The 26306-nt window shown below is 38.7% G+C and overlaps 3 protein-coding genes across 3 annotated transcripts; 2 read left to right on the top strand and 1 right to left on the bottom strand.

Moving 5' to 3' along the window:
* Window positions 1-7792: 7792 nt before the first annotated feature.
* Window positions 7793-17164, bottom strand: LOC116295940 (protein O-linked-mannose beta-1,2-N-acetylglucosaminyltransferase 1-like). Its single transcript, XM_031703898.2, has 9 exons — window positions 16923-17164; window positions 14674-14766; window positions 13983-14165; window positions 13413-13719; window positions 12147-12415; window positions 10165-10338; window positions 9824-9891; window positions 8966-9259; window positions 7793-8093 (listed from the first exon to the last, which is right to left on the bottom strand). Exons 2-9 carry the CDS (start codon window positions 14755-14757, stop codon window positions 7793-7795), a joined length of 1680 nt encoding a protein of 559 aa, XP_031559758.2. The 5' UTR covers window positions 14758-14766; window positions 16923-17164.
* Window positions 17165-19666: 2502 nt separating this feature from the next.
* Window positions 19667-22115, top strand: LOC148912401 (uncharacterized). Its single transcript, XM_089027760.1, has 2 exons — window positions 19667-19836; window positions 19965-22115. Exons 1-2 carry the CDS (start codon window positions 19798-19800, stop codon window positions 21147-21149), a joined length of 1224 nt encoding a protein of 407 aa, XP_088883886.1. The 5' UTR covers window positions 19667-19797; the 3' UTR covers window positions 21150-22115.
* Window positions 22116-23568: 1453 nt separating this feature from the next.
* On the top strand, window positions 23569-26013 carry LOC148912400 (uncharacterized). The gene is made up of 2 exons (XM_089027587.1): window positions 23569-25081; window positions 25198-26013. The coding sequence occupies exon 1, from the start codon at window positions 23748-23750 to the stop codon at window positions 24711-24713; it is 966 nt and encodes a 321-aa protein (XP_088883713.1). The 5' UTR covers window positions 23569-23747; the 3' UTR covers window positions 24714-25081; window positions 25198-26013.
* The last annotated feature ends 293 nt before the right edge of the window (window positions 26014-26306 follow it).

Genomic DNA, 26306 nt, shown 5'->3' with positions numbered 1-26306 from the left:
TGTATACTTGCCTGTTAAAAGAAAGAAAGAAAACAAACGCAAGTACATAGGTGTGGAATAGAGCTCAATTTCCAAATTTATCGACGAGTGGAGCAACAAAAGCAAGCGAAGCAAGAAGTAAAATCAGCTAAGTAAGACTATAGTAGTAGGTTTTTGGGCGTGTATAAACCAAACAAACAGCAAAAGTTTTTGAAATATAGGCTAACAATCAGTTCAAAAAATAATAGAATAACAAAAAAATACAAAAGACAGATATATAAATAGAAAATATTCATTTTTGTTTTTGCCATTAATTTGTTTTGCAAATGTTTTTGGATATATTTTGGGTTTAATTGTATCACTCATAATTACTGTATTCCTTCGCGACGTCAAATAACTTTACTAAATGCCGTCCTAAACTGGCCGCGTATGACGTCGATTCGAAAAACCGGAATAAAACTGGAGTCATAATTAAAGGCGTTGTCTCGTCACCTACCGCGCACACTGCGCATATCTACATTGAGGGATACCCGCGGGATTTTAAGAGCAGAAATCACGCCAGCAACATATGACAGTAGCAAGAATGTTTACATGTAGCAAGAAAATATTCTCTTGCATTTAGTCAAAGATGGAGAAATAATTTTCCTAGGATTCATTTAAAGAAGACTTTCTTTCAATAATTTAAGTTAACATTTCTGTAGATAATTTTGTAGGCACGAGAATATTTGTTTAGTTATGTGATTCAATATCATTGGTTAAATTCATTTCTTTAGTCTCTTTGTTTCATTGTTTTCTCATTGTTTCCTGACTTATCAGATTTTTCCCCGTCTCATTTAACATTCAGATTAGTAGTATAAGATCACCGTCCTGAACTTAGTTTTCCTAGTCAGTCCTCGTCAAGTTTGCACTAGTTTGCTTCGGTATATAAGTGTTTTCTCGTTCTTTCGGTCTCTTTATCCGTTTACTTGATTTAGTCTGATCAATTAACTGTCTTATACTGCTTTGTTAAAGAAACCATGTCGTGTTAAAACTCCTGGTTAAAGCTAAAATATATACCAGCATTTATGGTTTGCGATTAAAATTATTATGATCAAGCAAATGGTGAGTAAAATGTCTTACTACTAGTCGTTCTTTTCATTATCATCACTTATTTTTGTATAAGAAAAAAGTAATATCGGTCATAACATTTTTAAAGCGTGCCGTTGAACACACTCTCTATGAGAGAATACAAGAGAGTATGACTGAATATTTCATGTTATTTTCTTAAACGAGAATTGATTTCCTAACACACGCAGAGCTATAGCTGTTTTGTTAAAAAGGCTATGTAGAGTCGATATGGGACAAAAACGACTGTGAATATCTCCTAAAATAGTACTAGTGAACGCCTTATTTAATTTCGGCATAAACAGCTTGAAAAATTTGAAACATAACTAATATGAATAGAATAACTACATAAGTGAACATATCTATTTCTATCCTTCTTTTTTTCCCTTCTTTTTTGATTCTTTTGCTAAGTACAATAAGTTGAAGTAAATGAGAACTAAAACAAAAACAAAACAAAGTGTCTTTTCTGTGGTTTTCTGGATACACTTTACATTATATAAAATCTCCCACTGACGAAGCTAATAACTTGGCGTGCAGACAATCAAAGACTATTACTTATATAAAACTAGCAAAACATGGATTTCTCCATCAAAAACCTTTTCGTTTTCCTTACTTTTTTTCTGCGGCAACTTTAATATTAATAATGATAGTTTTTTTTACTTATATTTGTATATCTTAGTTGTTTTTAATTCTGATCGGAATAAGCTTCCAAACAACCCAAATTTATCTGAATTCGAGAGTTTCGTATAAAGCACCCATTGAATAACCCAAGCTGAATTTTACATATGATTTAGCTTAACATTCGAAGGTATTATGGCTGGAATTTCAGATAAATCCGAACACCCGGTGCACATGAAAATGAGCTTTGCCAACTAAGGGTGAATTTTAAATATTTTAGAACCCGAAAAATGTAGTTTGTAAAAAGTTCCTTTTCATTTATTAGAACGCGTTTCCCTATTTATATTTTAGCTTAAAATTATCATTAATATTTCCTTTACCATATTCCAAAAACAGCTAGAACTTTTCTAGTTTGCTTCATTTTTATACGCGAGCGCCTTTCCCAGACCTACCATTTTCACCTCGGCTTTAGGTTGAACGGAGGGCACCGACGGCCAAAATCGGTTTTTACGATTTTCTCAAAATAAAGATAAGATTATTCAAAATGAACATCAGTACGTTTATATATTTGGGTGGTATTCCACATCTTTGGACCAAATATAAACAAAATCCAATTTTTTTAACGTGGCCACCGATTTTTGATTATGTTTGATGATTTACAGACATTGCCTCTTATGTCCTGAAGTGCCATGTTATTGTCTTTTGACTCTCTAGGGAATGCTTGCAACCCATCAATATGATGTTGCATAAGAATCATTGGCTTGGCACCTCCCCCTTTTAGCAGCCGAATGCACGCAATTCGAATTCTCACACCTCCTCCCTATAGAGTGAAGTACTATATTTCACGAAATAATTGCCTTCAGTCTAATACTTACATGCAATTATTTTCCATCCTCCTTTTTTTAAATCTTATGTAAATTCCTTTGTCGTTTCCACGAGCACGCTATAGGACCCATAGGGCGAGTTATTACCAACGGACCTAATTGGAATTCTGAGGTTTCCAATTGTTTGTTGCTTAGGGGTTAAAGGATTCGAAGAAAACGTTTAAAAAATGATTGTAGCCCTGCCACTTTCACTCAGCAAGAAATTAATGACCCTATTATTTCAACAAGGTAACTGCTTTTGTCAAATTAAAAAGCTATGGACTCTCCACAAATCTTTTAATTTTTGACTGATGACTCTCCTATCTGAAGCTCCAACCTCGGCCTCCCTCCAATAGTACAAAGAACTGATTGGTGGCAAATCATGCATGAAATGGCATTTTGCGAATAGTTAGATATATTTTTTACGTATTTTATTGGTTTTACAATACAGAACAAGAAAAAAATAGAGCTTAGCAAAAATTGATTTCCAGCGTTCAATCTACTTTTTATTCAGAACGGAATATTTGGATGACAAAACTGGCCGAAATTTCTTCAAGACTTCAATGGAATTGTTCTTTATTTCGTCTTTTGCTATTTTTTTTTTTTTACGATATACATCCATCATTGATTGTTTTCTTAAAGTGCCTATGACCTTTATAGGATTATGATCAATTTTGATTTTCTGTGTGTTGGGGATGAATAAACAAAAATTTTTTTTTTCGATTGACTAAATATTCTCGGAGATATAACGCCCTAAAGTACGCAGTTTTGCCACGCCCCATCGATTTGGACGGGATTGCGAGGTCTGGTACCTAGTTGGCGTCGAATGACGTCACAACAAGAACGACTCGGCTTCCAATAAGTAAAACAAAGTAGAGCTTGGTTGTTCTTTCCAGTGTTTTTACCTGTTTTGCTCGCTTTATTTGCCTGTTTGTATCTTTGAAATTAACCAGTAGTCAAAGAAAGGCTGTGAGATGGAATCCATTGATAATGCTGATGAATACTTTGATTCAAGCGACGAGAATGAGAGTATTTACGACCTCGAGGACGAAGAATTAGACGAAGCCGTTCATGGATATCCCGGCGAACAGGAATATTCTGATGAAGAAGTTTATGACACCTGGGTTTTATCCTGTCAAATAGTTCCATGCTAGTTTCTTTCATTGTTTATAGCTGGCCCCAGTTTTATAGTTACTTAAAAATAGGACTTACTGAATTAACACCCATCCTCCAAAAAAAAAAAAAACAACAAACAAACGTAACCTCAAAGTTGAAGTGTTTTGTAAACTTGGGTTAATAAGTTTGGCTTTATTATCATCATTCTATGTTGTAGGTATTACGAAAGATGCATGCAATAATAAAAAAACTAGTCAATATTTTGCTCAATAATACCTTTTACTGACACAGTTTCAGTACAAAAATAAAATATATGTTATGTTTTTTCCTACAACTAGCCACCAATATGTTGTATTAGATTAAAATTATTGTTGTTGTTCGACTACTTCTCGCACCGGCAACTCAACTTCTTTCGGTGAAGACACGGAGGCAATGGCATCTTTTAAAACCTTTGGAAAATAGATAATAAAAACAGTTTGAAAAATAAAATCAGAGAATTAGAACTATCGAACAAGTAAACATTCCTGGAGATTTGACCAGCGACACTTACCTTTCGGCGATTACAATCCGACAGTTTGGTTTACTCTTCATGGTTGCTGGCAACAAACCCAACCTCATCTTTAACTAACTGAGGACGATTTTTCGAGACAAAATCAAATCTCTGATTATAATCCTCTGGTAGGAAGTGTGTAGAACATATGAAGGAGGTAGCCGAGGGGTTGAAATTTGCTCGCTTTCTCTTCACAAAATCAATCCATTGCTTCCTCCTGGACTTTGCTTCTGGGCGATTGTCGTTATAAAATGGTATCTTATGCAAGTATATACCTTTCGTAAAATCTGGGGTGTTTGAGCACCCAGCAACAACACATCTAGTCGGCATTTTCTCATATTCTGACCGAAGAACTAGAAAGAATCTTTGCTTATCAAAACATTCGTTCTTGTTGTGACGTCACACTCAGCGAGACTCTGCTCGGTCCCAGTTCCCCTTTATCCCGTCCAAATCGATGGGGCGTGGCAAAACTGCGTACTTTAGGGCGTTATATCTCCGAGAATATTTAGTCAATCGAAAAAAAAATTTTTGTTTATTCATCCCCAGCACACAGAAAATCAAAATTGATCATAATCCTATAAAGGTCATAGGCACTTTAAAGAAGTTACTTGGTAAATATAACTGTTCTAATAAAACTTCGCTCGATCGATTTAATAAGAAGTTTTTTGCTGAATACTGCCGTGACTTTGACCTTTCTCTATGAGAATAAATTCCTCCAGAGCTTGAAATCTGACTCTCCTACGAGTCTTGAAATTAAAAAATTAAAAAGACTCCGATAAAAAGTACCGGGGATGCTCGTCGTATCTCTTAGGGGTAAAAATTCGCGATTTGTTATCTTTTAGGGTGTTAAATGCGAATTTTTGAAAATCATTATTTTCTGGTATCTCTTAGGGTGTCGGAAAAGGAGAGAAGCGCGCATCGATACTGGCTTATCCTAGGCGCTTTGTATATGAAATTCAATATCATTTGTTGTGGTATCTCTTAGGGGTTAAAAATTATTCAGCCACGCCCTTTTTTAAAGACTTTCGGTATCTTTTAGGGGTCTTTTTGAACATTTCCGACGAGCATCCCCGGTACTTTTTTCCCAGAGTCCCCCCTCCCCCCCAGGCACGGCATAGACCCCTCACAAGAACTCGTTTCTACGCTTTGCGTATCCACGAGTTAAAAAGTGCTATGTCACGTCGGGAAGTGAGGGAGTGATACTTTCCCTACGGACACAAAGATTTCCTCTGGACCAGACGCTCTTTAGCACGATAGCTTTATTTGGTTGTCTTGTACAGCGTAGAGTATGCTGACTTGACTAGCTGTGACTGACTGTAGGATAACTGCAACTGCAACTCACTGCGATTGACTACTACAACTGCGATTGATTGCTACAACTGAAGAATAACTGCAACTAACTACTAACCCTGAGAGAGCTCGTATTTAGTACTAGTACTACGTCACATAAGCGGTTTGTACTAGGTCAAACTAGATTGAACCAGTTAGGCCACGTATGATGTAAGCGCTTGAGACAGGTGATGTACGAGCACTCAGTTCTAAGAGCTGACCCTGAAAATCGGTCGATGGAGCTCGCTAGCTTAAGTAATAGAGAACAGATTATAATAAGAATATTTTCAAGTCACAAATAAGATAATTCTGAACAAGAGATCAGAAGAAGGCTTGGGAAGTGATTGTTTATGCAATAAACAGCCCTGCTCTTTTTTAGTACGCATGTACAAAGTTGTACATGATGAAAACACGTTTTTACTGGAAAAGTACTGCAGCTGTTGCTTACTACAAAAAGTACTTCCTAATTAAAACTGGAAGGCCTTGTCAATAAACAAACATCCTTGACCCTCAGGTTAATGAACAAGTCATTATATTTGACTGACTATTGGTCAATGATAGGTTGTCTATTGACAAGTCATTAAAATAAGGAAGTTTCACTTAAATTTGTTATAAAAAGAAGGTTTAGCAAATAAGTTTCTATTTCAAGAATGTTTTCCCCTAATATTTTCCCTTGATTATATTTTTCCCTTCTACATATTATTCTCCCCTTCGAGAACATTCGCCCTCGAATGTCACGAAAAGAAGATAAAACTACAATTATAATCAGGTGTACACTGAGCAGTACTCGCTTAGCTTGACCAAGCTATATGACTGGACTCATGCAGGTAGTCTGCATGCCAGGGGTCTACAGTATATAGAACAAGAATATTAAATAGTTTTATAATCCTTAACCCACTAAATATCATAAAAAGGAAAATCTAGTTATTTCTGAATAATGGTATAAACAGTATGTTTTTAACATGAAGAGAGAGAAGACTGAAGCGGTTCTTGACCTAAAATTTGGTAGAACCAAGATAACCATCAAGAAGTGCGAAAAGAATAGCCACGCATATATTCTTTTCTTGAATGCGCGGAAAAACATAAGCTAGCTACTTCTAAGAGGTGTAGTTAGCGTTATTTAGCGTTATTTGGTATGGTTTTGTAAAAGAGTAGTTTCTTCGTTACCTAAAATATATGAACCTTAATGAACGACCGTTCGCCAGCGGATGGTTATGCCAAGCCAGCTTGTTAGTGAACGACTTAACAACTATTAAATATAACGACTTAATTATCTATTAAATATTTTCCCTTGATTATATTTTCGCCGTCAATCAAAGGCTATGAGCTAATCTTGCGCGGTAATTCTGACACGACAATTACAAATATATATATATATGTATGTATATGTATACAGCCATTTGCAAAAATTATGGCCATTTCAAATATACATACAAGTATATCGAAAGTATATCAGACACGGCGGGATATCTTTCTTGATATTTTTTTTCGTGAAAGCCCTAGTGATAGACAACTCAAAAAAAAAAAAAAAAAAAAAAAATCGGGGAAGATATCCCATAATTTTTGATATGCTTTTGATTTAACAGATCAAAAACAGTTTTCCGCGTTTAATACTCTGATCAAAACACGCTGGATGTTGAGAGAACACGAGAGGAGCGTAGGAAACCACGATGCGTATCGGAGTGGTTTCCAGCTTTTCGAGTGTTCTCTTAACATCCCAACTTATATATATATACACCGAATCGCTAAAACTTTGACACTTTAAAGATATATATACATATATGTGTAACCCCTTTTTTTCTATTGTCATACCTGGATTTTCAAGGAGAGACAATAGGAAAAAGGGGATACATATATATGTATATATAACCTTAAATTGTCAAAGTTTTAGGGATTCGGTGTATTTATATACGTATATATATACACTTATTTGCAGATAGGTTGTAGTATACATTTATACAAATACCTAATTTATTCAGTATATTTAATGATATGCAAAACAGAAAACTCGCTTTATTTATTATTTGTTTCATTCAATGAACGTCAAAATATTTTATTCTTGTGTTTTACATCCTACAGATTATAAATCAATTGGTTTTGAGGGTTAGAAAAGTAAAATTGCAATGTGCATGTCATTAGGTTATTTGTATAAATGTATATATGTATACTACAACGTTTCTGCAATCGAGTGTATATATATATATATATATATATATATATATATATATATATATTATATAGGTAAATATATAGGATTCACATTCGAAGGCTTATGCTTGGAATAAGGAGAAGCAGGAGAACCTACAATTAGAATATGATTACTATTAAACCATAGTCTCCACATGCTCTTGTGGAAACCACGAACATCCTCTTCCACATCCCAGATATGAAGGCATTTTGATACACTATTCCAGGTTACCCAGTCAGTCGGGTGATCCATTTTGATATAAAATACATAAGTCTCTCCTTTTGTTTGGGGGAAAAAGTCTGGGTTTGCGCACGGATTCTTGGAGTGGTCGAGCACTTCAGCAATACTGAAAAAAAGGTAAATATATATGTTGCTCAGTGAAAATGCATTAAAATGTGGTGCACTGGAGTTTTCACGTCACGCGCATTTTAGCTGAGGTGTGCAATGCATTTATGGATATGAACCTTTGAAAGGACTAGACTTGCTCCATTTCGACCTCTCTTGTTTCCCGAGTTGTGTTTTATTCTTGCGAAGCGAGAATTTGTCAAGCATAGCGGAAATGGAAACCCCTTAATTTAATAGAACCCTTAAACAACTACGACAATAAGAGCGGGCTAGCTCACAGATCGACTCGTTAGTTCTTTCGTACGAACCGGCTCTGAGATCCGAATGCCTGCGGTTATAATACAATGGCCAAGCGATAATTGGCTTATGAGATGATGACAGCGAATAAGCGGACTGAATATCCTCAAAATACTCTGTATTTATTGCTCCAAAATATCGAAAACGATTAGGCCTCGTCTACACGTATCCAGATATTTTTGAATCCGCAACTTATTAATTGTTTGTTTCGGATTTAAAGAAAATTCACATCCACACGTAGTGTATTCGAATCGTTCGGGTGCTTTTGTCGCCATCCTGCTTGCAGGTTCGTATATACTTCCCCCGAAAAGACGTAGTGGTTTATCAGAAGAAAACGCGCAAAAGAAACCCGACGTTTAATGATAAGACAGAGTCATCAACAAACTCAGATTATTAGAGTGGTTGTACTCTTGACCAATTTCTTGCGAAGAGTTTTAGATAATTTATGCGGAAGATATTTAAATAATTCGTGGACCAATCCGAAGACATGGTAAACTTAAAATAACATTGTATTGTATTGAAAATATAATATATGCAAATAGCTTTGAATAGCGTACTTTACTCCATTATACTCACCCAACAAGTCGTTCAATCTCTTTCTCGTAATTCTCTTTTTTCATAACTTCTATGTTTAATTTGACATTAGATTCAGTGTTCAGTGCTTTTTTTTTAAAGTACAATTCCTGGAAATGCGGATTCATGTTTAATCCCTTGGTACCAAAGTGATATGTCCGCGAAATGTCTGGGATGATACATTCACGACCCTTTCGTATCTCAGGTAGTCGCATCCACACGTCCCAGTCCCAGAACTTGTCTGGCGTTGGCCATTGAGGTTCAAGCTCATCTTTGTAGAGTTTACGCTTCAATACCCTTGGACAATGAAACACATACAATGAGGAGGGAACATAAAAAATGTGCAGAGGGCGAGTGTGTGTAGGGGTGGGGACAAAAACAAGAGGAGAGTTTTTCTGTCCTTGAACCTTTCTGTGTGTTGATCAATAAGATTCAAGCTGTTCTTGCTACAGTTTAACAACCTTGAAAACTTAAATATGATAACGAGAGCCAATATCGGCCCCCTGTATGTATGGGTGGGGAGAGTTGGTTCAAAAGTAAGGAGGGAATGTTGAAGCAGTGAACTTGTCATTTAGGCTAAAAGTCTTCCTTAACATATATATAGAAAACAAAGTTAATTTGGGCATAATTAATTCAATTTAATACTATTGAGGAGGTTTAAGGGTTTTCAACCTCAGAATTTGTGTAGGGTTGGAAATTGAGGTCTAATGGCTTCTTTGGGAGGTACAGGACAGGGTCATATTTTACATTCTGGATTCCACCTATTAGATTAGAACTTAACAAGAATCATGAGACACGATATTGTAATGCTGAATCTGTAAAGAAAAGCCTCGTTTTGTGCATATATACATCAGTACTAACCAGCCTAATCCTGGCATGGTCTCCACTCTATATAGCATGGCCTTGTCGCCTACTGTGTGATCATAACCCTAAACAAGAAGCAAAGGGAAAAAATACTTGAGTAAATGTGAAGGTATTGTAAGTTAAAAGCTCTTTTGATAACAAGTCCATGACTGATAATTTGAGTCTGTTAATTCACAATTTAATTTGAAGTGAGATGTATCGTTTTCTGCCATTAGGGGGAGAAACTGAAGAACCAAAAACCACTTTACACTCATATACTGGTGTGTTTGTGGTTTAAACCCACAAACATGCATAGAGGAAGCACTTTTGCAGCCATAATTCCAGCACTGAGATCTTACCTGATCATTCCAAGCAGATATACAGTAAATACTGTCATCCACATTCATCAGAGGAATAAGCTGTTGGAAATAGTTAAACAAGTCTGGAGACACGTCCAAATCTTCTTCTAGAATGATCATGTACTCTGCTTTGGGATACAGGTTGAAGGTTGTTGTAAGACTTGCTTTATAATGCTAAAAAATAAATCCATACCACCACATTACAACACTGGCAGTGCAGCTGACATTTTCTGTAACTCTCCCAGAATGTTATAGCGGAGCACCATACTTAAGAAAAAATGGTAAACCATCGAGTTGATTTTTCATGGTTTGGCTGACGTCATTTCAAAGCAAAACTTCTCACAAATGCGGCTCCCAAATGCACAGAAAAAATCGCTTTAGGACAAGTTATAGACCAAAAACAATTAAAAAAACACTTTCATGTAGTCAAAGATGGATCAAGAAGTGTTCTCCAAGAATTCAGGTGTGGGTTTTTTTAGCAAACAATCGTATATATATATTTTTTATTTTGACAAGCATTTTTTTCGACGAATCGAGAAATCAAAGACTTTCTCTCAAAACTTTTTATATTTCTATCAATAAGCTTAATTTATTTCAATGCTGGAGGAAATATAACACGAAGAGCATATTACAACAAATATTCGTCTAGCTTTATTTAGCTTTGTAAATCTTTAACAATTCGGTTGTTTTTAACCAGCTATCGTATGTTTTTCGTACAAAAAAAATACAGCTTTGTTCGCCTCCTATCGCGGGGTCCAATCGGTAAAACAAAGAAGACTTTCATTCAATAATTTTATATCTTTCTACAGATAATATATTTAATCATTGAATGAAATATGAATTTTTACCAAATATTCAACTGTTTATTAAGCTGTTCGAGCAAGTATGATTATAAAAATGAGCTAAATTTGTGTTGTTGAAAGATGTTTTTGTATAAAGACCTACTAGACTTTCTCTAAAAAGCTAAAAAATATTCAAAAACATTTACAAACGCCAATTTACTGCCAAAGAAATGAGTCATTTTGTATTTTGCATTGCCTTTTGCATTATTTTCTATTTTGTCTCAGTTGTTCTTGTCAAGTTTAAATGAATGTAAGCTTTGTTTTTGGAAAACTGTAAAAGACCTAATTAAGTAAACCTCATTTTTTGCTCACCTTAACCAGTTTTCAAGTCTGTTTTTTGGACTTAATTTGTCCTAAATCTCCAGATTTTCGATTTCAATGAAAGACATCCGAGGTAAATTTCACTAAACTTAATATTGTATTGGATTATCTGTAGTTAGCTTTCGTTTTTCTTTAAGTAAAAGAGATTCAAAGCCTAAAACTGTAGGCCTTGGAAAACTTTGTCGAAGAATTTCTCCAAGAACAAAACTAGCCCCTGGGGGTGGTGGTAAGTTATGTACAAAATTCCTAAGTGGGAGATTATACTCGTGCAAAAAAAAAAAAACACAAAAAACGATGTAGTGCATTTCGATTCGATTTCACTGCATGGTTTTTATTATGGGAGAAATTATCATCATTTCGAATAAAAAATAATTGAAGATTTTTCCCCGATCTTATTTTTACCCTTCAGTTTCATTCAAATTGTTCTCCCTGTGACTTCCGTATCGGGAGCTCCGCTTTTAGGCAGTGCCTAAATATATATATTATGATATATATATTATAACCACATAAAATATCAGCAACGGAGGCTAACAGCACTGCCAGTTTAGGCCCTGTTCACACTAGAGCCAAAAATTGGGTTTACTTTACCTCTTACCAAAAAAAAACTTTGCAAGTACTGTATCCTCCAAGTTTTTAGGACAACACAGAGCATAGTACATAATGATGACAAAGCTGCTCAAGATTTAGGCATGGAACTAGGGGTTGAGAGGGAGAGAGCATATAGAATGGCAATGACAAACCACGTGAAAATGCTATCTAAAATGCCATATTGTGAAAAAAATCAAACTAAAGAAATACCATAACTAAAGATTGTAATACCTGAGCTATTCTTGCATTTTTACTGCTGACTGGTGTGTGCTGTATTCCCCTAACACCAAACAGTTTTGCCACAGCCAGTGGTTCCTCAAAATAACCATCGATAAATACAGTCACTTTATCAGGCTTTGCTCCCACCGCAGACAACATTGGCCGTAACATCCTGTACAAGTAATGAGGTCTGTTACTAGCTATCACTGCTACTGGAAGCTCAAGCTGTTGGTTATTAGGAAGAGACTCTGCTTTGATGTCGATAGCTGCTGGGTTTGAACCTAAGGATAGAGCACATATGGAATTAATAATGCCTTGTAACATCAAAGATATGCCACATTTGGAATGGTCTTTTAAAAATGACAACAACAACAACATAAAAACCACGTCAACAACATTTTCATATGTCTTTATATATTTTTTCATTTATATCTTTTATGTACCATAGTTTTTATGTTAAGTATTACTTAAAAGTATTAGTATCTTTACACAAGTTAATATTATCATTCTGGCGCACCTAATTGTTCACAATTTACGGCTTATGCTGTTATATTCACCCCTGGGTGATTATAAAAAGCACGCTCACGCTCGTTTGTCCATGTTTGATGCTTGCAGAGATAGATAAAATTTGAAAAGAAAAAAAAAAAAAAGAAAAAGAAAAACAACAGCAACAACTACAACTACAACTTTGTCGTTATTTATTAAATTCACTTGTATTAAGAATTCTAAAACAATTATTTGCCTCAGGCTCAGTGAATATCTTGGCATATTTGCCTCACCATTTGAAGACTCGAGCCTCGGTAAATACTCCCCGATATTTACTTCGCCTTTGGCGAATGATAGTAAAATGTTTACATACATAAGCATCATGGTGTGTCAGATGCACAGACCCGAGCATTGTAAACTACTGCCGAGTATGTTGTACTTATTTAACGTTTGGGTAGATCATTTAATTTGCACCGAACTTTTAGCTATTTTTTTTAGATAGCTCAGGATATGCGTGTTTTCCGATGAATTCAGACCACACGTCATTCCCATCAAAATATTATTGTTTGTTTGAGGTATACAGTGTAAAAGTGTGTCTTCTCATGCACAACTGTTTAAACAAAGAAATGGTTCTCTAGGGAATGACAATTGGTCTGAAATAGAAAATCATTATACCCAAGCTAAAAACGTCTACATTTTTTTGCAAACCAAAGGCGAATGATTGTTGAAATTAACCAAATTTGCATTTTTAAAATTACTGCGTTTCCCTAATTAACTCTAATAGATACTTACAGCTGCATATACTTCCATATCCTTCATATTTACTACAAAAGTCTTTCCGTCTTCTATTGCCCTCTGTATCTTCCCAATGACACTCACTCTCTTCCACCAACTGCAACGGTACTGCCACCTCAAAAGAAACAGGCTCAGCCCAGGTGTCACGCGATTTTGACTTTTGAAAGCCTTCTGCATATCTTTTTCCTTTCTTCTGAACAACAAAACCCCAAGTGTCACGCCAGCCAAAGCGGCTAAAGTTCTCACTTCCAAGAGTACTCATTAAATTTCTGGCATTAGTTTTTAAAGACATTGAACCTTCATCCTGAAAGCCAAAAATGAATTATGATAGGATTCATTTGAGGATTCATTTGAGATTCAGAAGAAGATCCGGGATATTGATAATTATATTATTTTTATTTTTATTATTATTTAAGATTATTAATTACAATACAGATGATGACTATTCAGACCGCCCAATGAGACAGGAAATCATGCATTATAGTGAAGCCAAGCAATTGTACCATCCCACCATGGCTTTGATAATGTTAAGGCAAACCCTCTATAACAAACAAGGAGTATATTTACCTTCACTGTAAAGCAAATGATTCGTCCATCTGATACATTATTGAGAAAGAACACCATTTCATCAGAGTCATCTTTCCAAAAGCAGGTATCAAATGTTCTGTTGGCCATCACTGCACCGGTGGCTTGGTTTAAGACCACTGCACTTATGCCACGCCCCTTTTCTGGGTCAGTTGCTTCTAAAACCTATTAGTTTATAATCAAAACACCAATGGAAAATAAATTCAGTCACTCCTGTCAAGCTATATTATATATTAAATTGCCTTAAAGTACGTTAAGGCAATTCTATCTGAGTTCTTATGAAATCAAATTACTTTGTAATTAGGTTTCAAATAAGATTTAAAATGCCTGTAGAAGTTTATGTCTATTTTCATGATTATTGATAATATTTGACAAAGGAACTATATATTGGGTATTTATTTACTGCCGGGCTCTGTGTCGTGTGTGAGTAGAGTTGCTCATTGGTTCTAGCTATCCTGTGTTTTGTGGGTTTTTACTCCATTGGAATTTCAGTGGATGAAAAGCCACTGCTGTCTGTGGAAAGCCACGTCTTAATACCAAAATTTATTCATTTATTTTATTTTTTAGTTACAGTATAGCAGAAATGTCTAGTTTCTCAATCATGCTTTTGCAGTCTGTGATCATGGTATCATATAAATGTATCACAAATAGCAACTCATTTCACAAGCCATACCTTTGTCCCATCAACTGTTATGACAGCTGAGTCGTTGCTTGAATAAATTTGAATATGAATTTTATGCTTCTCATGTTTCTTCATTTGGTTTCACTAAGAAATAAAAATAGAGAAGTTTTAATTAGTGGAATTGTTTCATTATACAGCACTGCAATTTTCAATATATCAAAGCTTACTCTCAGTAGTTTTGAGTATCCTTTGCAGTTTGATATTTCGCTGTCACCAATGTAAAAGGTAGTGACTTCAAGATTGATTTTCACTTGACAGCAGCAGAAAAACTAATTTCAACATGCAGCTCTGGCACCTATGCGTTTGCATAATATTGAAAACTGCTATCATAAGGGAAATGGTGGATTTTAATCAAAAGGTTACATCAATTTAAAGAAACCATCAATAAAAACAATTGCAAGGATAAGAAAGAAACTTTGCATAACCAAGGAACTATTACTTTTGATTTTAAAGAAATATACGTATTCTCATTTGGCCAAATAGTTTTTTCTACTAGCAATGCAGCTGCTAAAGTACATTGCAGGGGTTCAACAAAATTTAAAAAAGGCTTTTCAAGTATCTTGCCTCAAACAAGTCAGATGCTCCCAATATTTTATTATGATTAGTAATATAATAGTATGCTAGTAATTTTTTAATAAATTCTAGTTTGCAAACCCTTTTAATGTTTGGCCATTGCAGGAATGATCCCGCTAATTTCCGTCTCATTTTTTTTCACCATCAGAATTATGCTATAAATCCCTACTTTCCCAGGACTGCTAAGTTGTGGAATAGCCTCCCACATTCCTTTAAATATGCTATAACTGTTCCACAACTCAAAAGTCTTCTTTTTACGCACAACAAATTTAAGTTTTTTACCGACCGCCATAGAGTAGTGCATTATATAATATGATAGTAATATTTGTTCTTTATACATTTTTGAGTTTTTCTAAAGTTTTAAGCTTCACATATTTTATCTTGTTTTCCTGAACTATGTAAGGGGTCGAATTTCAATTGGGGTTACCACCTTATTCAGGGGCGGCGGAAGCTGAAAAAATTTGGGGGGGCACTCCAATATTTCACGGTACCTTGAAATGACCCCCCCCCCCTCCTCCCTGTTTAGCTTGTTTACAAACGTGTATGTGTGATATTTCAATCAGTAACATTTTGCGCGCATTAAACCACGTACTTGCAATTGTGCTGAGAGACACAAAAATGATGCAAGTCGTCGCTAGATATATCGTATATTTTTTAGATACAGAAAATTATGTAATATCAAAATAATAAATAATGGTAATCATAACCAAATCTCATGCGTTTTTTTTTTTGTGTGTGTGAGGCATTATATTCTGGGGGGGCCAGGCCCCCCCAAAAAATCTAGTGGGAGGGGGGGGCCTTTTCCCCCCCGGGCCCCCCGCTTCCGCCGCCCCTGCAGACCTGTGAAAATTTTAAATATAGTAAGCATAATACATAGAATTTGATACTAATTCCATTGTTTTCTTTTGCCTTTTAAATAAAATGCACTATTAGAATCTAGGATAATATTTGAAAAATCCAGTTAAATTTACGCAGTAGTTTTGCGAAGCGAGCGAAAATAAAATTGTCCAAAATTCGCTCTGAATTAGTTCGGTTCCACCTTAAGCAAAACGATCTCATCAATCGCCCTTTGAGTTTTATATCTCTGAGGCCTAACACCAATTTTTTCGTCAGGCAGGACTCTTCTTCGTCACCGAGATCAGATTTTTTGCAAAAGCGCTTCGAGAGCACTGCAGTATTCATCAACAGACTCTCCGTCCTTTTGATTTCTCTCGATAAATGACTATTGAAATTGTTGGAACACAATGGCTCAAAATAAGCTATAAACTTTCAACAACTGAATCTTAGTAGCGACTAGTATTTTCTCAGTCTTTTCTTCAAGTCAACTAGCGACTTTATTGTACAGGTCCCACGAACCCTTCCATTTTCTCCAGCACTCAGATCTATCTTTTTCTTCGCTCGATCTCTGAGCTTGAGGCGGTTTCAGGTGCTTTATGTGTCTTATTTTCTATCTTTTAGTTCTGACACCATGACTTAAACACACAACATGGCGGGGTTCATAACGAAGCAGCCTTTAATATATTAATATGCAATGCCCATTAATTCAAATGACTAATTCGTGGAGCTCGTCGTACATATTTCTTAAAAATATGAATAAATAGAGAATTTAACTACAAGTTCATCTTTTTAAAACTGGCATAGCATTAAAATATTTATCTTTTCCTTACTTGTTTTCTCGAGTGGTTTCCTGTCCTCATACGCTTCCTTCTCCAACTTGACATTATTTTCTCTAGTCTTGGCTGTCGTATCGTTCAGAATTAATGCTATAGCTACACATAAAACTACGAATAGAATGCATAGAAATCCACTTACAGGTCCCCTTAATCTCTCTCTTTCTTGTTCGCGTAAACGAGGCATATTTTTACAATGAATATTGAAGATCTGTTATTCTAGTAGGTAGAGTCGTTGTTGGCATCTGTAGTGGTATCTGGAAGGATCTTTTCTGGCTACCAACTTAGGGAAAAATTCCATTAGGCACCCTCAACGCAATTGACGTCATTACGCACATCGCCTTAGCAACTAAGCGAATTCGAACTTGCATCGGCAAAAAGCTAGTTGAAAGCATTGAAATTACTTGTAAATCTTCGTTTTGTGTTGCTGTTAAAGGGCTTTCTGTAAGTAAAACTAAAATAATAGCAAAGAATTGAATTGGATTACCTTAAGTGAACGTCGCCATCGCCATCGTTGCATTGCAGTTTTTAAGTATATTAATAATTACATAGATTATGATTTCGATTTCTTAACAAATAAATCTATTTATAAAATAAATTAAATAGTACGCACGCTGTGATTGGTTGATAGCCATGTTTGCATGAGGATATGTAAACACAGTTGTGACGTCACAACTTTCGTGTTTTCCCGGTACAAGTTCAAAAATTAAAAATTTACAGTTTCTTTCGAGGAAAAAAACGCCCCCAAAAATGTATTTTGAAGACGAAGTTCCAAATTTTGACTTGTGAGTAGTATAGGGGATGGGGGTTCCAGCGCAACGACCACCGGAGGATTACCCGTCTAAAGTACTCCCCTCGATTCGTACCGCGATTACCCGCATCCCGAGTTTATGTAAAATATGTTAGTCTATATATGGAGTGCGAAGAATGTAAAGAGTTTGCTTATGATTTCTGTGTAAAGTGCTTGAAACCCAAGTTTGTTACCCCACCACCAAATAAGTATATTTGTTGTGGTAAGAAAATGCAAATAGAAGACGACACGTCAGCACAGTGTTACGAGTGTGGTAAGAATATTCGTAATGCCGTACCAAATGCTACCAAAGAGCAATATTACGCCAATGGAGGTCGTAAGAAGACCCCATACAAGAGAATAAAATACTTTAGGGACTGGATGAGTCATATCCAAGGTTATCAACCGGTATATCTAGACGATGAAGTATGGGAGGAAATCATAGACCACTTAAAAGAGCCAACCCCACAAAGCCTACGAAAGACATTGAAAAAATTAAAACTAGGAAAATATTACAAAGCTATTCCCTATCTTTTGTCTGAAATTACCGGTAAGTCTATTCCCGAGGTTTCTGATATGGCAAAAGCCGAGTGGATGTTTTGTCAGCTGAATAAGGATATTCCTTATTACCCTGACGTAATTTACGAAATATTTTACAAAATAGACCCCAACCACCCCCTGTTAGGATGGATTCCGAGAAAATAAAAATGCAAAACTGGCGTTTATTTTGCCAGAAACCCCACTGGGGAATGCATCGCGCAGAACACCAAGCTATCCCCAGTGGGGTTTTTTGCATTTTGGGCTTACGGGGCTTATTTCATCCCGCGCCAGAGGCCCTCTAGTACATACACATATATCTTTCTTACGACCCACCAGAGGGTGAACTCCGGACAGCGTCCCGAGACACCCCCTGACTTTTCCAACTTTTCCAATCGCGAAACCCCCCATCGCGGGGTTGAATCGCACTTTCTACCCCTCCCCCACGGTTGCTGTGAGTGGGGGAGGCTTTTTTTTCACTCACAGCAACCGGTCCAAATGCATCTACAGCGAGGCTCGAACTCGGGACTTTAGGCCTCCCCAGCCCCAAAGTCCACGATCACAAGCGAACGCCAGACACATCTGGACGCTTATCTATGTGAAAATTATTATATTTATGTCTTACACTCTAATTTGCATATTTTCTAGACTGACGTTCGATATGTAAATAGAATCCCGTCACGCTCTTTTCGAAGCAGATGTTTACTGAGCAAGCTTTCTTTGAAGCTCTTCTTTCGCTTCTTGATAGATCTTTTTGCGAGATTCCTCGGAAAGATCTTTCACGATGGTTTTTTTATTCCTTATGTCCGACTTTAGTTTCTCGTATTTGTCTTCTTCAGCTAAGATAAGCGAGAATTCTGCGTTGTCTATCTTTCTGTCACGCAAAGCCTTTGAGACAAGGTCAATGATCGTATTTACTTTAGCCCTTGACAGAGCTATTGTCGTGTCATGCTTGGATATTTTGCTTGACAACTGTTTCATAACGCCTGTTGTAACAGCCGAAATAATACCGCAGACGGCGCCGACGCTAGCCAAAGGAACTCCAACGATTATTCCCGGTCCAGTAAGCGAAGTAGCAACGCCAGAGCCTGTTAACGCCACGGACATGGAGCCGGAAGTTATCGCGATTTTATGTAATATGCTTCGGGCTCTAGCATACTTTTTCCTGACCTCCTCATAGTGCTTCGTTTGACCCTCTAAGTAAGCGAGGATTAGATTTGCCTTATTCAAGCGGAAGTTCTCGGCATTCAATTCATTGGGTTTTGTAGGTAAATCAGGATAGAGTGGAGGTGCTGATGGTATAACATCCATTATATATACTAATGTACGACGCTTTTGGGAATGATATTGAGGAGCAGCCACATCACGACAACCGGGATTACTGGAACTGGAGGGCCTTTAGGAAGATGTTTCCGCACGCGGATGCTAGTAAGTTCGAAAGGAGACCCGATGGGATTTACTTCAACGGCGAAAGAATGTACAGCAATGAGGATTTGAAACCTACGCTGGTCGATCAGATAGACAATCAACTGAAGAATTCTGGTTATGTTAAACCCACACCAACACATCCAAAACCCGTGCAAGGTTGGTCAAAGGAATTATTGCTTGGTACCGGTACTTATCCGGTACCCGCGGTTTCATTTGATAAACATCCAAGTTTGGATTTGACATTGAACATGCGGATCTCTAACAACCATTCCTTTTCGTTAAAGGTGCGAGATATCTTCAAAGACGTACCCATTAATCATACCACCGCTAAGGAATCTCATGAATGGTTAAGTGGTCCTAACATGCGTTATTGGCCGCAGCAACTAAACTTTGCGGTTTGGTGTGCCACCAGCGGCTGCGGTGTAAGTGCAAAGTTGATGAAGAATTCGATATTTATGTTTCACTTCCACTTTACCGTCCGAAGAATACTGCATGAGATGGGTGTTATTGCGCTGCCGGGAGATGCCACGTTTTATCCAAGAGATAATAAATACAACGTTCCTGCTTACGACCGACTTTGTAAGGAGTTTGATGTTGTAGGGAAGGATTTTAGATGCACTGTCGGTGCTAACAATGGCTTGGGGCATATTTGGGCTTATTGGGGGATTGGTGGGCACGAGCTAAGCAACAGGGAAGTTCATGCGTTGAATCTACGATGGAACACTGGGTATCACAAAGAAACTCACGACAGTAGCACCTTCTTTGAACCAAATGCTAAGACCACTAAGGAAGTTAGAGACGGACCTCTGTTCAAAGACGAGGGTGGTAAGTATGCAGGGGTCAATCCACTGATTATTAAGATTACCAACGACGAGCAAACGAAGCAATATCTTAATTTCATACCCCCAGAAGGTAAAGGACTAACCAAAGCCGGCCTTGCCCGTTTGAACCGCAGCATAGAAGCTTACGTGTATTCCATCCTTGGAGCTCAGGTAAACACCCGATCGAGTATAGTGGGGAATACCGGCGCCGCAGAAGAGACGCGAGCCGAAGCCTTGATCTTATTCGAAAGTTCGATCTTGGAGGGCGACATTAGCAAGGGCGTACAGCGTTACCAACTAGCTATACAAAATTCTAAGGCGAGGTTGGACTATGCAGTAGCCCCGGGTTGTTGGTTAATGCCTAGTAATTTATCTATAAATACTGGTTCTGTAGTAGGATACAACAACAAACTGCAGCGAGCTACTATGGACATGAAGTTTGGGGTGAACGACGTGAACTCTGACACTCTTAGGAACATCCCCCATTTCGTAGAGAAGCCAAAAAAGTCACACGAAACGAAGCTACCCGTAGTTAAGAAACCATCAAAGAAGGTCCTGCCTACGATACCCGAGGAATATGACCATAACTTACTAAAAGCCGGCCTAGCAGTCGCGGGTGTTGGTCTGAGCTATTATATATGGCGATGAATAACCCCTACGTAGCTGGAGTAGATTGTGTCTATACGACTTACACAGGCGAGAAAAAATACACCCAGGCGTCTTGGGTTGATGTCACGGGCATGTCTGTAGACTTGAACTACTCAGGAAAGAAGTTAATCCTTTGTAGTATTTGCATTGGTACAGACAGCCACGTCAACGTAGGCTTCAGGTTCCTGGATGACAATGGCATACTGCAGCCTATGCGCGCGAAGACGAACAACAGGGAGCCTGTGCATTTCTCCACGGAACCAAACGCTAGCAGCTTTGAAAATTTATCGGTTTGGACTTTTCATATGATCACCGATTGTCACGGAAAGGTAAAGCTACAAATACGTGTAGATGACACCGGGACGGCTACCGTGAATAGTATATATGACCAAAGGGATCAACCTTATAATCACAAGACCATTAGCACTCTTGCGGTGCTTAGCCTGTGAGAATTTGTGATTCTTAAATTATATGAATCCACACTTAAAAGAAACACGTCATGCTTACTGTTTAGATCAAAAGGAGTATAAAGAAGGAGGCGGGTGGTCTGATATCGGAATGTGGGTTGAAGTTGGGGGTTTAGGATTAATAATGTGTACCATTAGCATTAGCACGAAATTAGGTGCAAACGCGGGGTTTAGACTCGTTGACGAGAATAACCACCCATTGCTGCCTTACAGGATAAAGAATAATAATAGGAACCCAGCTCATTTCTCGTTGGAGCCTCCTGCAGCGAGTGGAGAAGACTTAACACCGGTTACTTTTCATATGATAGTCAATTGTCAATATGTCAAGCTGCAAATTCTCCCCAACGATGGTAACATAATGATAAACCATGCCGGTAACACCAACGCGGTTTGGAATCATAAGCCCATTAGCACCATGAGTGTGCTGCCGCTAGTTCCGCATTATCAAGGCGGCGCGAATACTGTCTTTACTTATCCCCAGTCGAGGACGCCTCGGATGCCTGACGACGATAAGCCACCAGTAATACACAAGGATAAGATTAACCCTTCATCCTCTTCAGGAGTACCACTCCAATAGCTACGACTAATATCCAAATGTTGTTACCCACGAACTTCAACAGTTCGCCGCCGGCCCTAAGTGCCAAGGAAACAACCGAACCCAGCAGCCCAGGAAGACCGGCTGCCATCTTTTTTCCCAAGTCCGTTAGTCCATTGCCTAATTTCTTTACGCCCGCGCCTGTAGCCTTAAGCGCGGATAGGATAACTCCTACTACGGTGCTAATAGCGACCGCAAATGCAAGGGGAATACCATACTTCACCAGAGCTCTTTTTACCTTTTCCTTGGTGGTAAGACCCAACTCCCTTTCCAGGTTTTCCTTTTGCGCCTGTAATTCCGCAACTCTTTCCTGAAGGGTTTCTACTTCCTTTTGAGCTGCTTCCCTTTCCTCTTCGGGACGAGCCTGGTCCTCGATTATTTCCTGCTGCCGCTCTATTTGCCCCTCCAGGTCTTCGATGGCCTGATCTCTTTGCCGGATTTGCTCCTCTTTAGTGTTGATTTCGGCAACCAACTGCCGCCGTTCCTCCAAAGAGCCGGATATGGTGATATGCAAGTTTTTAGCTTCCTCTTTTGTCAGGTCTAGCTCCTGTAAGGTGAGGTCGAAAGCCCTTTGGGCTTGGTCTCTATCGCGTAGGGCATTGTCTCTTTGTCCTCTAATTTCTATTATTCTTTGGGTTTTGTCATCAACTTCTCTCTTTTGAGCATCGAGAAGTAGTCGGTTTTGCCTCATGTAATCTGCCTCCCTTTCTTCCAACGTTTCTTGTAGTTCCTCGACGCGTTTTTCTAACGCAACCTTTTCATTCAAGGCTGCCAACCTTTCTAACGCGCTTCGGGTAGCTAGTTGAAAGCCTTTTAATCTTGCCACGTCACCCCTAACTTCACCATTGTCGTCGAAAAGGGGTTGCGGTTTCGTCCAGCGGTCTTTGTCAGGAAATCTCAAGTCTTGGACGCTTATGAGGACTTTGTTTCCGCGTTCTGTGAGCCTTACGTCGTCGGCCTCGAAGTGGGAATAGCGCTGCGTTAGCTCTTGCGTTGCCCACTCTACAGTTTCCCGCGCGGCTGCCTCAGGCTGCTCTATGTTTTGAAGCTCCAAGTACTCAGGGACGGGGCTGCCGTGGTTTTTTGATTGCCACATGCGATTCAAGGCGGCCTTGAAGCTTTTCCATCTATTACCATACTCGTTTTCTAGAGCCATGTCGTAGATTAGGGGGTCGGTTTCCGCGCCTTTAGTCCATGCGTCGTATTCTTCGTCGTTAATGTCGACTTGACCTTCTTCGGTAAGGGGATCAAAATCACCTTCTACTTCCATTATATATGATAAGCTCAAAGTTAAACCCCAACGTATTACCTAAGCAGGTTGGCGGACTGAAAACAGAACGCACCTTTCACCGGGTTACATTCACGCCTTCTAGCGCTAAGCCAGGGGAAACCCTGTACGTAGGCGTGCCCCGCCTAACGGATAACCTAGTGTTGGTTCCTGGCACCCTAGCGCTAAGGTTTAACCTAGCAATACAGCCAGATACCGCAGACGCGCGTTACGTCGTCAATAATGCGGGTAGAAACCTCGTTTCCAAAATGCGTGTAAAGTTCGCCGGGGAATCCCTCTTGGACTTAAACAGGTATGATTTGTATACCACGTACAAAGACTTATGGTTGACCGCATTTGACCGCGCGCAAAGGATAGAGCAGGGAATCGCCAGTGCCGCCATACGCAAGGTAAGGAGCGCAACCTCTGGCGCCTCAGGAGAAGACGAAATAAAGACGGCTTATGGTACTAAATATGTCGTTCCATTAGATTTCGAAATTATCACGAACCACGGTGCATACTACCCAAGGCAGCTAAGCGAGCTGCAGTTCGAAGTGACCCTAGCAGACACTACGAACATCCTGCAAGGAAAAGATGTAAGTTCATCAGCCGTGGATCCTTATTTCATCAAGAACTTGGAGCTGCAGTACGAGACGGTATACAGCGAAGAGCTGGCTCGTAGCGCCGGTATGGAATACAGCGCCGGGAAGGCTTTCCTTTACGATCACGTCGTGATGTACAAGACGTTCAGCTTTACAAATAACGTCGAAGAGGTCATCAACCAAAGCATTAACCTTCCCAGGCGCAGCCTTACAGGGATAATGTTGCTGTTCGCAAAGACATACACGGCAGGATTGCGTGACTCCGAGGCGTTCTTTAATCCTAACATTACCAACGTAGGTGTTAGCATTAACGGAGTGCCTAATAAGGTTTACTCACAAGGGATAAAGCCCGAGGACATGTACCGGGAAGTCGCGCGTAAGTTTGGTGACCAAATTGGCCCAAAGGAATTCTTTAAGGATAAGTATGCGCTGTGGATCGACATGCGCACGACGAACGACGAAGACCTACATGGACAGGGTTTACGCCTGGTAAATACCCAGGACGGCATTACGTTGGAGATCAAGCGCACCAAACATGCCAGCGACACTACTAAGATCAACGCATATATCTTCGTAGTCTCAGACGCGCAACTGAGTGTAGAAATGAATCAGCTAAAGAGCGTTGCCTATTAATGACTCAGCCATTCTAAAGAAAAAATATCGTTGGTATATAATGCTTCGCGTATTTCAAAACAACGAAACCAAACTGCAATGCATAGTGCAAGGCGATAAACTATACTTCAAAGCAAAGGAAGTGGCGGCTGCGTTGGGTTACGAACGCCCAAAAGATGCAATTAAGGTGCATGTTCGTGAAAAGTATAAGGTAAAGCTTAGCGAACTTAGAGTGGAGGTGAATCGCCTCCCCCTGTATTCACAGCCTAATTCCCTGTACGTAACCGAATCTGGGTTGTATCAGTTGATATTTAGCTCCAAGTTACCAAAAGCAGAACAATTCCAAGATTGGGTATTCGAGGAAATCCTCCCAGCGCTGAGGAAGACAGGTAAATATGAATTAGAACGACGGTTCGACAGTACTAATAAGTTAATATTCAAAATAGAAAATGAGTTCGATTTGCATAAAAAGCTTGTAGATTACATGCGTAGGTTTCACCCGCAGATGCTGGTTGCACCAGGTCTAGGAGAATTGCAAGATTCCAGTAAGAAGCGTATTACTTGCTGGCAGAAAGGTTATCAAGCAGGTCAACCAGATCTGTTGATTTTGAATGCTCATAAAGAATACAACGGGTTCTGTTTGGAGTTGAAGACACCCAAAGGTAATGGTGTCCTATCGGAAAAACAAGAAGACATCATTGGTCGTTATGAGGAAAACGGATATTTAACGATGGTAAGCAACGATTATGACTTACTCTGTAGGGAAATAGATGAATATGCTGCTGGAATTCGCATACCTTGTCCTTGGTGTGTGAAGGCCTTCAAATCACAAGATACCTTACGAACGCACCAAAGAATATTTCATAGGTATAATGATCCTTAAACAAACACACTGGCGCGATCTAATTCAAGGAATTTCATACAGAATAAAAAATTATGTCGTGTTCGAAGACATCAACCGTTTAAGGTTGGTCTTAGAACGCGACCGTCAGGAATATAGCCTTTGGGCACCTGACTGTGTGAGGTATGTGCTGCAAGGCGAAGAATACACCCACATACGTACCTATGGTAAAGTAAACGGTCGATGGAAGTTTGACATCGAACGTAAAGTAGAGGCTAATCCATTGTGTGATTAGAAGTCGTCTTCGTGGGCTGTTAGATACTGATCTGCTAAGTCAGCCCTTATTTTTTCGGTTATCGTGTAGCTGGATATCGTAATTAAGGCTCCTCCTATGAACGCTGCAAGGTGAATCATTATATATCACCCATATTCCAGCCTTTTCGTACCAACAGATAATGGTCTAAGGGCCTGGGTCCATTGTACAGGCAACACCAAATATGTTGTCCGCTGCGTTGACAGCCACAGTTCTCGCAGATGGAGTCCCAATGTTCTCGGTTCTCCCACTTAATGCCTTCAAGGTCATCAAAGCCTACGAAGGTTTCATCGATTTCTCTTTTGAGCTTTGTTAAAGCCCTGGAGGTTTCAAGGGGGCAACAGCGTTCGGCTAAGTCACCATGAACTTCGCAGGTTACGTCTGTAAGATCATAACGATGGCAACGGTATTTATGCCAGTTCTCCTCAAAGAAGGGTTGATCACAGCGTCGACAGCAGTC

The sequence above is a fragment of the Actinia tenebrosa genome, unplaced genomic scaffold (assembly GCF_029948245.1).
Source record: "Actinia tenebrosa isolate PJP-AT-01 unplaced genomic scaffold, QUT_ActTen_1.0 PGA_scaffold11__36_contigs__length_13525064, whole genome shotgun sequence".
NCBI classification, from domain to species: domain Eukaryota; kingdom Metazoa; phylum Cnidaria; class Anthozoa; order Actiniaria; family Actiniidae; genus Actinia; species Actinia tenebrosa.
Note: the sequence above shows the minus strand (reverse complement) of the source record. Positions and strands in the feature narration are given on the sequence as shown.